We start from the raw sequence: 13,859 nt of genomic DNA, 5'->3' as shown, positions 1-13,859 counted from the left end.
CGGGAAGACAATACTCTTTTCACTTGCTTAATATTTTTTTTAATAGTGTCTTTTGTCACACTGGCTTAAATATACTAGTGTGAACATACGCGATTAGACCAACTGCAAAATATAATAAAGTTTTTTACTGTCAAATCTCAGTAGGTTTTGACATTTAGTAATTGCTCTCTTACAATGAGAGATGAGTTGGGCATCTCTTTATCACTTAAAGTGGCCAGTCACGACACACATGTGCGTTCCATCGGTATGGGTGCGATTGCGATTTACTCGTGTATGAGCTTGTGCGCATATCAATTCATGTTCGCGAAAATGTTTGATTTTTTACGATCGGCCATGTTTGGCGCTGTGTGCACACAAAATCTCATTTTTCTCGTGTCCCCGAATAGGATTTGTATGCCGTGTATAGCGAACGATTTCATACAGATCGAACGCACATGTGTGTCATGTATGGCCACTTTTATGTAAAAATTGTGTGATGTGGATACCGATCCAACAATATTGCCTACTAAACGTTGTGATATTGCAATCTGTAAAATGTAACAGCTGTGTTATGTTTATTATCGATGTTTACGATAGTATCCCTCTTATTTTGTACTTTATTTAATTTGTCCTATACGTAAATAATACCGGTGATACATGGATTTGGAAAATTCAATATCTGTACACCCATTAAGCAATAATCCAACAGCTGCTTGGAACGAGATTTCCAAAACGCAGCGTGTGATAAAAGTGTCTATGAGTAAGACGGTCAAACAGAAAGATCCTAATAAAATTCGTGTTGTTTGTATGAGCGATACACATTCGTTAACACCTTACTTAAAATTTGATGTACCCGACGGTGACATCTTTATTCATGCTGGCGATTTTACGAAATGTGGTAAATTAGACGAAGTTATTGATTTTGATAAATGGATTGCTACTCTTCCTCATAAGCATAAGATAGTCATAGCGGGAAATCACGAACTAAGTTTTGATACAACCTTTACAGAAGGTTCTTCAAATAAATGTCCTGCTAGTCGGTATGTCTAATACGAATGAAAGCTTTAAGAGTCATTATTATTTATTGCTCTCGTGTACAGCACTAAACACACGGGCCGCTTCAGCCTTGACAGTATGCCGATGCTGGGAAATCCCAGAGAAGACATTGAAAGTGCTATACAAACTGAAAATATTCGAGACGTTTTAGTAAATTGTACCTATATAGAAGACCAATTAATTGATGTAATGGGTATACGTATATATGGTACTCCCTGGCAGCCAGAATTTTGTAATTGGGCGTTCAATTTACCCCGTGGAGAAGCATGTATAAATGCTTGGAACCGCATACCAAATAATGTGGATATATTGGTAACACATACTCCACCCGTTGGCCACGGAGATTTATGCTGCTCTGGCGTACGTGCTGGTTGTGTAGATTTGCTAACTACGGTGCAGAAACGAGTTAAGCCCAAATATCATGTATTTGGGCATATCCATGAGGGTTATGGTATTACATCAGACGGAAATATTATTTATGTGAACGCGTCTACTTGTGATATTAATTATAAGCCTAATAATCCACCTATTGTATTTGATATATCTTTAACACATAACAATTTTTAATCCTATCAGTGTATAGGATAGGATATGTATGTACATATGTCACTAGTCATATATATATATATTAGTCCGGTGTTGATCATTAACGTTACTATAGACCATTTTGATAGCCGTGCTGAAGCCATATGTATGGATAGAATTCTAATCAATGATATCTGTATCTAATAAGCTATAATATTAGTTATAATTATTAAACTTTTGGTTTTAATTAAAGATATTATTTAAACTAATAATTGTCTGATAAATTCTATTTCACTAGTAAAAAATTGGGTTAGCACACAATTTATATTTTGAAGTCTTGCAACTAAATTTCAAAAATTCGACTACTTTGATTATGTATTTTTTGTATTTATAATGAATTTCACACTTATATTGGTAATTTTAATACTCACTAACACATTTATTTTATATTAATTAGTATATAAAAAGCTTTAACTCATAAAAAGTAAAAAGTAATAAAAAAAAGAAAGATTATAGCACAAATACAACATCCATAACCCTGTTATGAGTAACGAAAAATCTCTTCGTATTTCCAGTACCAGTATTGCTGGTAAACCAGCATGAGAGGACTAAATTGGTGGAGCTCCTGATTTCTTGTAACCTCTCCACTGGACCAAGCAAGTTATGACTTGCTTGACTGCGTTGAAATCCATATCCTTGGTCTTGCTTTCTCCAATCCGAAGAGGTGAACTACTTTAGCCAATAATTCATATCGCAACAATAGCAACATCGCACGATTTGACGTATTACCCGACGGTTTTACAAAACGGTAAACTGCGCACCGCTTGCTTTTCACGACGAAGCCGCATATTAACTTGACTGCCAAACATCTAAGCGTGACGGGAGGTATTCAACCTGTTATTACCAATCCTTGCGCACATGAAAAATCGGAAGACTGGTCACTGTAACAAAACCTGGGAAATCCTTTAACTAAGGGGAGTCATCGCCCACTAACGCTCAGATAACTAATGGCTTCAATCAAAAACTACCATGCGAGGAGAGCATTGTAGGAGCGTTGGACTTGTCAAATACTTTTGAAGCTACCGGTCATACAGCGCTACTAGAAGCCATAGCAAAATATATGACATGTGCTCAAAAGTAAACGACCTTAATCGCTTCTTCTCTGCAGGGAACCTAATACTCTCACGCACTAAATCCATAGAGAGCATATTGACAAACTGCTAAGGAATACAGACGAGCTTAACTTTGCAGTCGATGACGTTAAAACCCTAACTATCAATAGTCTTCATACGATCGCGATAACTGCCAAAGTACAAAACTATGGGGTGAAGACAAAGAAACGTTGTTGGCAACAAACAAGGCAATCGGTCCTCAACTACGGCGTGCCGATATGGTCGCTTGCATGTCAGAACATTGCACTCCGGCCTCCTTATGTCTCCGGTGGAACATTCACATAGCGAGGCCTGCATGCTTCCGGTTTAGAAACATTATGAACTTCTCTCAAAGTAGTTTTTTCCTTGACTACGTCGACGACATTAAACCGACAATCATTTCAGACACGCATTGGCTACTATCCACTGAAAGGGAATCGATGAAAGTGTTAATGACTCCAATGGCGGTCAGTGCGTTCTTAGAGTCAAACCACCACTCATTGTAAAACTGGCACGAGTTGCCCCGAAAATCTAAAGTGACACTTGCGCAGCTTCGCCCTAGATACTGTAGTAGGTTAAACTCCTACTTATCATAAACGGGACGATGCCCGTCTTCAAGAGGTTGATGTTTAGTTTGATGCTACTGGACCAACCCTCGGCCAGGCCTAGTCCCCTTTGTACGATATCGCAGAAAGTACCCTACAATGTCGTCCGCATTTCCTTGACAGTGGATTCCATTGTCAGTTAGCAACACAACTCCTCCCTGGGGCAGCCCCTTGTAGTGCCGAGGCGAGTACTGGTATCTCCTACTATGGTTTCAGCTATTCTGGTGCGGAGTACGGCCTCTATCCATCTGCGCACAGGAGCCACTGCATTCCTTATCTCCAGGGCCCTTGCCACGCACTTTTGAGACGTGTTGTCAAAGACACCTTAGATGTCTAAGAAGGCGCATAACGTCACCTCCCCAGTTTCCAGCAAACTCTGCATCTCGGAGGTGAGCTCCTCTGCCCCCAGAGTCTTCGCCGGGTTGTTCAGCGTCAGTACAGCCATCCGTATGGCTTTTAAGGCATCCACATATCTACGCTGTCCCTCAGCAGCCCGAGGAGGATTCGGTGCGGAGGGTTGGCCTCCAGCTACCTGGGCATAGCTACCTCGTTGCCTTTTGGAGTTTGGTGACCCCTGTGGCGTGATCTGGCGCTTTTACGTTTGGCTGTCCAAGACGCTGGCTTCACGCTTCCAGTCCTCCCGGTTGGATTTGCGTTGACTGGTCTGCTGCTCCGAACGCCGCTTACTGCAGGATGCGGTATTTCCGCCTTTACGCTCCTTCGAGGCCGGAGAGGCGTTATTGTGGAACATATTGCCAATGTTTCTTTCTTTTGTTTCTCAATAGTACAATATCTTTTCTCAGTTCTTTATCTTCAAATATTATTTATCATATTTTACTTTGCTGGAAAATATTTTACTCAAATTGTCCTTTGGTAGATTTTTCACAACGAAAATCTTTTTATTAGTACATATTAAAATAATATATAACATAAATCTAAATTTCAGTGTGCTGAGTACTTCAAACCGCTTGACATTGATAAGGAATGCTGTATGGCACTATTGCCTCTGACCCTGTTCCTCGCCATCCTTTCGGCTTCCTCAGGAGTTCTTCCCTTCTGGAGGTGCCTTAGGTACCATTTTAGACTGGCACCATTCATTCCCTTTCTGCGAGGGTCATCATGGTCACCCGAACGACCTGTTGGTGGTAGAGGGGGCAGTCTTCCCCTGCGCCTCCTTTTTCTTTTGCCGGCGCCTCCTGCTGTACGTTGAGACTCTCCTGAGTCCGAGGAGCTGATCCTACTTTGGGGAGTTGCGGAGGTATTCGATGCGTTCTTTGCGGGTGCAGTGGATGTCGCCTGCTGAGCACCGCTGCATGAGGGCATGTCATTATCCTCCTTCCTGGCATGCTCCTCAAACAGCGCTCGCTCCTCAGGCGATAGGGCATCCAGGAAACTAAACTTGCGTTTAGCTGCTGAACTCCCCCTTCCCTGCAACAGTACCGCTGTTTTTTTCCGTTGTCCTTAGTCGTCTGTAACGGTCTTTGCCTAGTTCCGGTTGTATTTTTAGTTTTAGTGTCGTTGTTGTCCATCTGTTTCTTGCAACCCTTGGCTCAACGAGGTGAGCGGTCGGGTCTATGTAAGTTAAGAGGAACTCAAAGGTCCGCCGCGCCAGAGCCCCATAACGCAGTAACGCCGTCGTCACTTCCCAATTTCGCGCGGTGTTGGGAAGGTTCAGTTAAAATACAGCCGATATTACCTCCTGGCTGAAAATTATCTAATGGGCACGGGAGTCGCATAACACCCTGGATTAGGAAGAGGTAGCTCTTGGTTACCGCACGCATGCGGCGCCCGACATCCTACCTGGGCAGTGCCAATCAACACCACCCACATCGGTTGGGGAGTGCCGAGTATGTCTTGCGACTTAAGCCCCTACACCACGGCAATGTGGCTACCATTCGCAGTGAAAGTTACACGAGCAAGAAGTTCGCTTCATGTTGATCACACAATATACTTGTCAGCTGTGACGTATGTTACACGCAAATAGATAATACATAATAGGTTCAGGGTGCTGTCGTCAAGGAAGCCATTTAAAATTTAAAAATTTTTGCCCCAAATAAATTAATAGGGGTATTTTAGAACCTGATTTTTGTTGGAAACAGAATTGAAACCGATGAAAAATGTGGTAGGTTATATAAATTCAGATATAATTGACTTGACGTTCGAAACAGAAATTGTATCCGTTTCGGGTGTCACAGAAAACAATTTTATCGGTTTTGTTGTCAGAAACAAGTACATGTGTAATTTTAAACCGTCATGAACGCTTTTGTGCCATAATTATTATAGTGTATGGTAAATTCAAAGCAATTTCTTGATCGTGTAACGTCCGTGTAATTAGGATGAAATGTGATTTTTAAAACAAATCGATTAGTTTTGTCGACTATGGGAAATTTTTTTGTAAAATTGTTTCATTAAAGTAAATGCATAGTCTCTGGAAAATAATTTGATTATTTATTTATCACCATGTCAACGACCCATAGGCATCGCTATAAAAACACGCCTTTGGATTCCACGGAGATGCGTCGAAGGCGTGAAGAAGAAGGTGTCCAGATTCGTAAACAGAAACGAGAACAGCAATTAATTAAAAGACGTAATGTTGTTTCCGAAGTACAACAATCTGAAATTGAGGAAGGCGGCCAAGTAGATATATATATTTTCGGTTTTTTTGCATCCATTTATTTTGCTTTTTATTTAAAAGGAGGTTGAAATGCAGAGTGGTGCACATCAATACAATGTAGAACTGCAACTTCCAAAAATACTGTGTGAGCAAAGTCTCGGAACTGTTGATATTGTAATTAAACAGGAATTAATAGACCAAATACATAGTGAAAATGAAGCCGATCAACTTGATGCTACGCAGAAATTCCGCAGGCTATTGTCTCGGGATCCAAACCCGCCGATAGAAGAAGTTATACAGAAAGGGATAGTTCCCCGTTTAGTATATTTTCTGGGAAATAATTCTAATGCCTCTTTACAAGTAAAATCCAAAGCAGTGATATATGCAAATTTATGACAAATAATTAATAATTTATTAATTTCAATGTTAGTTCGAAGCTGCTTGGGCGTTGACTAATATTGCTTCAGGAACATCAAATCAAACTAAAATTGTGGTAGAGGAAGGTGCTGTGCCTGTCTTCATAGACCTTTTATTAAGTCCCCATGATGATGTTCAAGAGCAGGCCGTCTGGGCTTTAGGAAATATATCTGGAGATTCGCCAAGTTGCCGTGATCATTTACTTAATTTGGGAATTCTTCAACCCCTATTGCAGTAAGCTATATAAAAATGTGGAACATATTGCCAATGTTTCTTTCTTTTGTTTCTTTCATTTGAAATTTAAATTGTTGAGTAATATTCAATAGTACAATATCTTTTCTCAGTTCTTTATCTTCAAATATTATTTATCATATTTCACTTTGCTGGAAAATATTTTACTCAAATGGTTCTTTGGTAGATTTTTGACAACGAAAATCTTTTTTATTAGTACATATTAACATAAATCTAAATTTCAGTGTGCTGAGTACTTCAAACCGCTTGACATTGATAAGGAATGCTGTATGGACACTATCGAATTTGTGCCGTGGTAAAAATCCTCCAGCGGATTTTTCTAAAATTGTTAGTGGTCTACCAATCCTAGCCCGGCTTCTAAATCATACAGATCCTGATATATTAAGTGACGCTTGTTGGGCTATAAGCTATTTGTCTGATGGGCCTAACGATAAAGTGCAAGCAGTTATAGATGCGGGAGTTTGCCGTCGCCTAGTTGAACTCCTTATGTAATATTTACTGATTTTCAAAATTACAACCGAATTAAAATATTGATTAATATTTTATTTTGTAGGCATCCGCAGAACAAAGTTGTTACAGCAGCACTTCGAGCCGTAGGAAATATAGTAACGGGAGATGATGTTCAGACTCAAGTCATATTAAACTGCAATGCACTATCATGCATAAATGATTTATTGAACTCTCAATATGAAACTATTAAAAAAGAGGCCTGTTGGACTATTTCTAACATAGCCGCTGGAAATAGACAACAAATCCAAGCGGTGATTGATGCTAATATTTTTCCCGTACTTATAACTATTATGCAAAGTGCTGATTTTAAAACTAAAAAGGAGTCTGCATGGGCAATCGCAAATGCCACCAGTAGTGGAACAGCCGAACAGATTAGATATTTGGTAAGCAACACGTCTCTTATTAACATTATTTTATTTATTTGAAAGTCGGCTATATACGAGGAGATCACGTAAGAAGTTCAACATTGCCTTAAAAAATTAAACATTAGACAAAAATTAATACATTAATAGAAAATAGACTGTATTCCGTGTTCTTGACGCATAGCCACTGAAGTCGATTTCAGAGTGGAGAGGGTTGACATGGAAAGAAAATTAGTTATGTGGTCCGTTGAACACCTAGTTTTTCTGGGTTTTCGTTTTTTATAGGCGATAATGCTTAAGATATTGATATCATCGGCCTCAACACCCGCGCCGTTAGTTCTGCTTTCTCCAGGCTGGACAAGGAAGCACAGAAAATGGGTCTGGCAGTGAACGAGGGCAAAACGAAATATCTGCTGTCATCAAACAAACAGTCGTCGCACTCGCGACTTGGCTCTCACGTCACTGTTGACAGTCATAACTTTGAAGTTGTAGATAATTTCGTCTATTTAGGAACCAGCATTAACACCACCAACAATGTCAGCCTGGAAATCCAACGCAGGATTGCTCTTGCCAACAGGTGCTACTTCGGACTGAGTAGGCAATTGAAAAGTAAATTCCTCTCTCGACGAACAAAAGCCAAGCTCTATAAGTCGCTCATAATTCCCGTCCTGCTATATGGTGCAGAGGCTTGGGCGATGACAACAACCGATGAGTCGACGCTACGAGTTTTCGAGAGAAAGGTTCTGCGAAAGATTTATGGTCCTTTGCGCATTGGCCACGGCGAATATCGTATTCGATGGAACGATGAGCTGTACGAGATATACGACGACATTGACATAGTTCAGCGAATTAAAAGACAGTGGCTACGCTGGCTAGGTCCGGATGGATGAAAACACTCCAGCTCTGAAAGTACCCGCCGGGGGAAGCAGAGGAAGAGGAAGACCTCCACTCTGTTGGAAGGACCAAGTGGAGAAGGATCTGGCTTCGCTTGGAATATCCAATTGGCGCCACGTAGCGAAAAGAAGAAACGACTGGCGCGCTGTTGTTAACTCGGCTATAATCGCGTAAGCGGTGTCTACGCCAATTAAGAAGAAGAAGAATGCTTAAGAAAGATTACAGAGGAAGCAAACTCAAAAATTCGAAGTACATCAGGTGCACCAATGTGAATAAGTACTACTTTCTAGGAAAATGCTATGTCATCCACTTGACGTCGATCATTTAAGCTGTTGACTTTAAAGGTGGATGAAATAGTGTATGGTTATCATATGACAGTACAGTATCCGAATATAAGAATTGCGGAAGTCTCTGCTAGTTCTTTTAATGAGTCCCTGAACTTTGAAAGACTTCAAGGTTATTTTATCGACGTGTTTCACAAATGTGGGCTAGTTAATAAAAAATCTTCAGGAGCTTGATATCCGCGACTTCTTGTAAATTCTGACCATTGAGCTTGTAGTTAGCGATGATATTACCGACCGAGTTTCTTGTTGGTGTACCAATTTGTAAGTACCTTTCAACAGGATATGAGTAGAGCTGATCCAACGTATTACCAGTGACACCTTAACTGCGAATCTTGGATATAAGAATCTATTGACTGACTCCGTCAAATGCTTAACTAAAGTCTATGTAGATAGAATCAACCTGATTCTTACACCTAACAATGTATATCTAAGCACCAATAAAATTAACATAATACAACTTTGCACAAAAAATGCTCTCAAGATATGCCCAAAAATGGTTAGAATTACATCAAAACTTTTCAACATCCCGTATACCGAATATGTGAACCTCAGTGCATATGGCTGATTTTTTACCGAAAATATCGGTCACTGTGTGAGATATATGAGTGAAAGCCAGAATACATCTTTTTTTCATACTAATATGTCTTTGTGTTAAAAATTAATTCTAATGGGATGAATACTTCTCCGAGTACCCAAATAACTATTATCATATTACATATACATATGTATTGGTCTACCAATATATATGTACACCCGTCTCAAATAGATGGTAAAATTTTGTGTTATCTTGAAGAAAAAAAATTTGGGAAATGTGTTCAAGAGTTTTAGTTCAACACTAATGTTATCTTCTTTTCTCAGGTCCCAATATTTTGTTTTCCAACTTTCCAGCTGACCTTAAAGTTTTTTATACCTCACTATACATAGTTAACTCTCATATACCATATATAGAAAATTGCGATCCTTAAAATCCACTTTTTCACAGACTTGTATATGCAAATCCCGTTTTATATAACTCCCAACCGTCAGTTGACCATACCAATATGATTTTTAATTCATTCACAATTAAGAACATACATCAAAAATTATCATTTACCTTTGGTCGGCCGGAATACAACTTTTTACTTTTGGTCGGTAAGCTGTCTTCGATTGGTTATTTCTCTGCTCTTTTGACACAAAATTTACATGTGAAAGCAACAAAAAAAATTATGGAGCTACATTGAAGCAAGCACACTTTGGATATCTCATTAAAGTGTGGGTGTTCGTATATTATTATCTATATTATTTGATATAAGTTTCTCGATAGTACAAATTTGTGACTAAAAATGTTCTTGTGGATACTATTTTATCAATGTATATCATTGTAATACTTAGAGTTACATATCTTTCTAACACTTTGACAAATAAAGATTATCTAAGCTGTTATGCACTGACCAAGTGTGTATCTTTAACACCCTTACGTATGCGTCAGAAGACATGTTTGTTTGGAAATCTGGTATAGTTTGTTCGATTCGCTGAAGAGTAATGCTTGACAAATCGAAGACAGCTATTATTTCAGTTTTACAAAACTGTAATAAGAGATGTTTAAACCGGTGGAGGCGTTTCCACAGCCGCTCCATACCGTATATGAGAATATTTTTTCTTCCGTTCGATGGATTATTGGTAAGGATTGTAAGATAAGTTAGTTATATAGTCCACAACCTTAGAAACCCTTTATATATCAAAAAGGACAATTAATTTATAAATCCACGGTCCATATCTCCGCTTATCCCTAAAATATTAGTGTATAAATATTAGAATATCTAGTTTTGTTGCTCGTGATCTACGTTGTATTATTAAATATTGAAGAACGAAATACTTTGTATCCTAAAGATTATTTTTTATTGTTTTAGGTTCATGTGGGATGCATAGCACCTATGTGTGACTTCCTGACCGTGGTGGATTCAGATATTGTTCAAGTGGCTCTAAACGCACTAGAAAATATTTTGAAAGCTGGTGAAAAATTTGCTGCGCGTCCAAATCCATACGCCATAGCAATAGAAGAATGTGGAGGTACATTAATATACTTTAAAAAATTATTTGTTTGTATATTTTATATTTTGTTGTGTTTATACAATACTTTTCATCCCCTGACTATACATGTATGATAAATTATATTTTTATATTCCTAATGTTTGGGTATAAAGCATTAGAATCGGAATTTAACATTTCCCAATTCGTGGTTGAAATGGGTATAGGCGGATGGAGAAGGTTCTCCAAATTAAAAATGTATTGGTATATACCATATATCCAACTGTTATTTACATTTAAAGTTAAAAAATTCTACAATTTAAAATATGCAATATTTCTATTTAAAATGAATTTCGCTAATTTGTTTTTACATATTTGTTTCATATTAAATAGTTCACAGTTTTAAATTATAATTGAAGTTTTGTATGTATTCTTAATATGGAGAACATCCGATTTCGGTGGATACTATTCTAAAATTTACCCAAAATAAGCGATATTGACCCATCCTTTTTCCAGCACCCAAAAGTATGGAGAGTTTTATGCTTTATTGATATAAATATACAATTAACTTGATTTCCGATTATTCAATTAAAATTGTCATTGTTATGGAGACAATAGAATTATGCGTATTGGTGGACTAAATAATGCTTGTTCTAGAGATGTTGTGTATTTATGTAATTATTTTTATATTTAAGAAATGAAATGAATCGACTTATTCAGCAAAATTGTAAATATACTTTTCTCTTTCATTTCAGGTTTAGACAAAATTGAGTATTTGCAGTCTCACGAAAATCGCGACATTTATTGCAAATCATTTTACATAATTGAACAATATTTTAACAACGAAGAAGAAGACTCCCGTGTAGCTCCAACAGAGGAAGAAATGCATTACACATTCAATCCAAACATTGCTACTCCGAAAGGCGGATTTTTATTCTAACCCAAAAGATTTATTTTGGTAGAAAGCGAATATAATATAATGCATCTGTAGACACTTTATACTACTTCCTAGAAAGCACATATGTTTTGTTATTGTATCATTAAAGATTTAAATTTTTTTCTGAAAAAAGTTCAAATACATATCAAGAATGATAGAAATAAAGATTACGACAAATTCGTTTCGTTACTTGTTTTGAGTTTGGCAGATATACATTGATTAGTGATGTCATAAACGGAGGGAAAAGTAGTTCACCAATTCGTTTCGTTTATAACGTCACGGGATGCAATCTTGTCTCTATCATTCTTGAATAAATATATTCTTACATACATACATGTATGTATGTACAGATATGCATTTTAAAAATTGGATTGTAATGACAAATTCTCCAAAAATTTTGTTTAAAGTTCTTTTCTTCATAATTCTTGCAATAAAAAGTGGATATTGAAAGCAGTATATGCTTCTAATGTGAAGATTTAGTTTAATTTTCTTGCCAGTAAAATCTTAAAATTTATATAACTTCAACCTTGCATGGTAGTTCTATTCGCATAGGCTACAATATCTGAGATCGTGCGGTTTCAGGCCGACATTTTTACTAATTTTCAAGAATTGAAACATATACATATGTATAATGTGCATAAGATAGGCTGCGTTCGAGGTATGTACGAAATAATTACAGCAGTACAGTAGCTCTGTGCATATTTGCTGATACTCTGCTGCTGTGCTGAAAAATATTAGGTTGTCAAATATCTCCCTTCCGTTTTTTTGCTCTTTATTCAATGTTTTATGAAAAGTGTTACAGTGATCGGATCTAGTTCAAATATGCTCCGTTTCGTTCGATAATCGCAATAATGGCAACTTCATAATACCCCCCTCCTAGAAGCCCTCCTCCTTATTAACGAAGAACTCGGACAGCCACTTTTCACAAGCCTCTTTTGAGTTTAACTTTGCACTTTACAACGTGATCCTTGACATTTGCAACATTGCAAACTTGATTGACATTTCGAACGCATAGCCTGTGTGCCAAACGGTAAAAAATTAAAATTCTGACTGATAAAAGCGAAATTTTTACGTTATCGTGGTGAATCCGAACGAGTTTTACCCAGCTCCCGAGCTAGGAAAAATTTTGACAACAACTTACAAATATGAATACAGATATGCATCCGGAATTAAACGAATTTAAATGAACCTCTGTATACATAACAAGTAAATATTATAGAAAATGTGATTAATTTTTAATTATTAATCTGTTAATGTTATTATTTATTCCATTTAATACAATTGGGGTACTCACAATGTGTCATAAAGCATCGTAAAATCATAAAATCATTAATTTTTATACTAGTTAAAAAAATTGTTGTTGCATTGCATACTAAAATAAGTTTACGCAAATACAACTCTGAACGCTATATTTTCGGATCGTTATAACTTATAACTTTATGACACTATGTAAATAATTATACTCTAAATAAGAACAGTTTTTGACCCTTTTTTGAATTTATTTCATTTAGCTGAAATATTGCAAACTAAAATTAAGATGAAAAAATTATTAAAAATAATCTTTTCGTAGTTGATCAATGTAAATGTAATTAAGTATATGTACATATGTGTATCGAACGCAAGTTGTGTCTTCGTAGACTAGTGTGTTATCTAAAAATCTCAGTTAATAAGAAGTCTTTGAATTTTTTCTAATTTCTGTAATATTGTTATTAGCAAGCAAAGTATATGCTTTTCTACGAATACATTGAATAATTTAACTAACTGTTTTGAAATTAAACTGTCAAAATTTTACTTTCCATTGGGGCACACCTTAGGAATTTTTTTCACCCCAACTCAACACAGGGGAAAATGTTACCGTTTGGCACACATCCGTTTTTGAATTTTTACATAATCAACGCAAGTTGTGTCTTCGTAGAAATGTTATTAAAAATCTCAGTAGTCTTTGAATTTTTTTCTAATTTCTGGGATAGTAGTTTTTGCCCAATGTTATCCATTTTAGGAAAACATCTTTTTTTTTGCAAAATGTTCCCAAATAGTGAAAAATTTAAAATTTTTCGAAAAACTTCCCCAGAGTAACCTGGGATTTAATTCTGATTTTTTTAATTTCAGATGATCTAGCATCGAGTTATGATGCGCAGCGCAATCCCCTTTTACTGTCTGCCGTTTTGTTTTTAATTTCTTCATGGAAATTTAACAGAATATTCTT

At 37.0% G+C, this 13,859-nt stretch overlaps 2 protein-coding genes across 2 annotated transcripts; both read left to right on the top strand.

The window, feature by feature from the left end:
- The first annotated feature begins 563 nt into the window (after positions 1–563).
- On the top strand, positions 564–1,832 carry LOC126763460 (metallophosphoesterase domain-containing protein 1). The gene is made up of 2 exons (XM_050480995.1): positions 564–1,019; positions 1,080–1,832. The coding sequence occupies exons 1-2, from the start codon at positions 637–639 to the stop codon at positions 1,600–1,602; spliced, it is 906 nt and encodes a 301-aa protein (XP_050336952.1). The 5' UTR covers positions 564–636; the 3' UTR covers positions 1,603–1,832.
- Positions 1,833–5,669: 3,837 nt separating this feature from the next.
- Positions 5,670–12,126, top strand: LOC126763451 (importin subunit alpha-7). The gene is made up of 7 exons (XM_050480977.1): positions 5,670–5,953; positions 6,012–6,290; positions 6,361–6,581; positions 6,824–7,087; positions 7,153–7,492; positions 10,599–10,758; positions 11,472–12,126. The coding sequence occupies exons 1-7, from the start codon at positions 5,777–5,779 to the stop codon at positions 11,654–11,656; spliced, it is 1,626 nt and encodes a 541-aa protein (XP_050336934.1). The 5' UTR covers positions 5,670–5,776; the 3' UTR covers positions 11,657–12,126.
- The last annotated feature ends 1,733 nt before the right edge of the window (positions 12,127–13,859 follow it).

The sequence above is a fragment of the Bactrocera neohumeralis genome, chromosome 6 (assembly GCF_024586455.1).
Source record: "Bactrocera neohumeralis isolate Rockhampton chromosome 6, APGP_CSIRO_Bneo_wtdbg2-racon-allhic-juicebox.fasta_v2, whole genome shotgun sequence".
Taxonomy (NCBI): Eukaryota; Metazoa; Arthropoda; class Insecta; order Diptera; family Tephritidae; genus Bactrocera; species Bactrocera neohumeralis.
Note: the sequence above shows the minus strand (reverse complement) of the source record. Positions and strands in the feature narration are given on the sequence as shown.

What these genes read in the sequence shown, in the direction of transcription:
- LOC126763460 (XM_050480995.1), top strand. Translation starts at nt 637, where the DNA reads ATGGATTTGGAAAATTCAATATCTGTACACCCATTAAGCAATAATCCA. An exon ending in AATAAATGTCCTGCTAGTCG is followed by an intron (nt 1,020 to 1,079) that starts GTATGTCTAATA and finishes TCTCGTGTACAG; the next exon opens with CACTAAACACACGGGCCGCT.
- LOC126763451 (XM_050480977.1), top strand. Translation starts at nt 5,777, where the DNA reads ATGTCAACGACCCATAGGCATCGCTATAAAAACACGCCTTTGGATTCC. An exon ending in ATTCTAATGCCTCTTTACAA is followed by an intron (nt 6,291 to 6,360) that starts GTAAAATCCAAA and finishes TTTCAATGTTAG; the next exon opens with TTCGAAGCTGCTTGGGCGTT. An exon ending in ATTCTTCAACCCCTATTGCA is followed by an intron (nt 6,582 to 6,823) that starts GTAAGCTATATA and finishes TCTAAATTTCAG; the next exon opens with TGTGCTGAGTACTTCAAACC.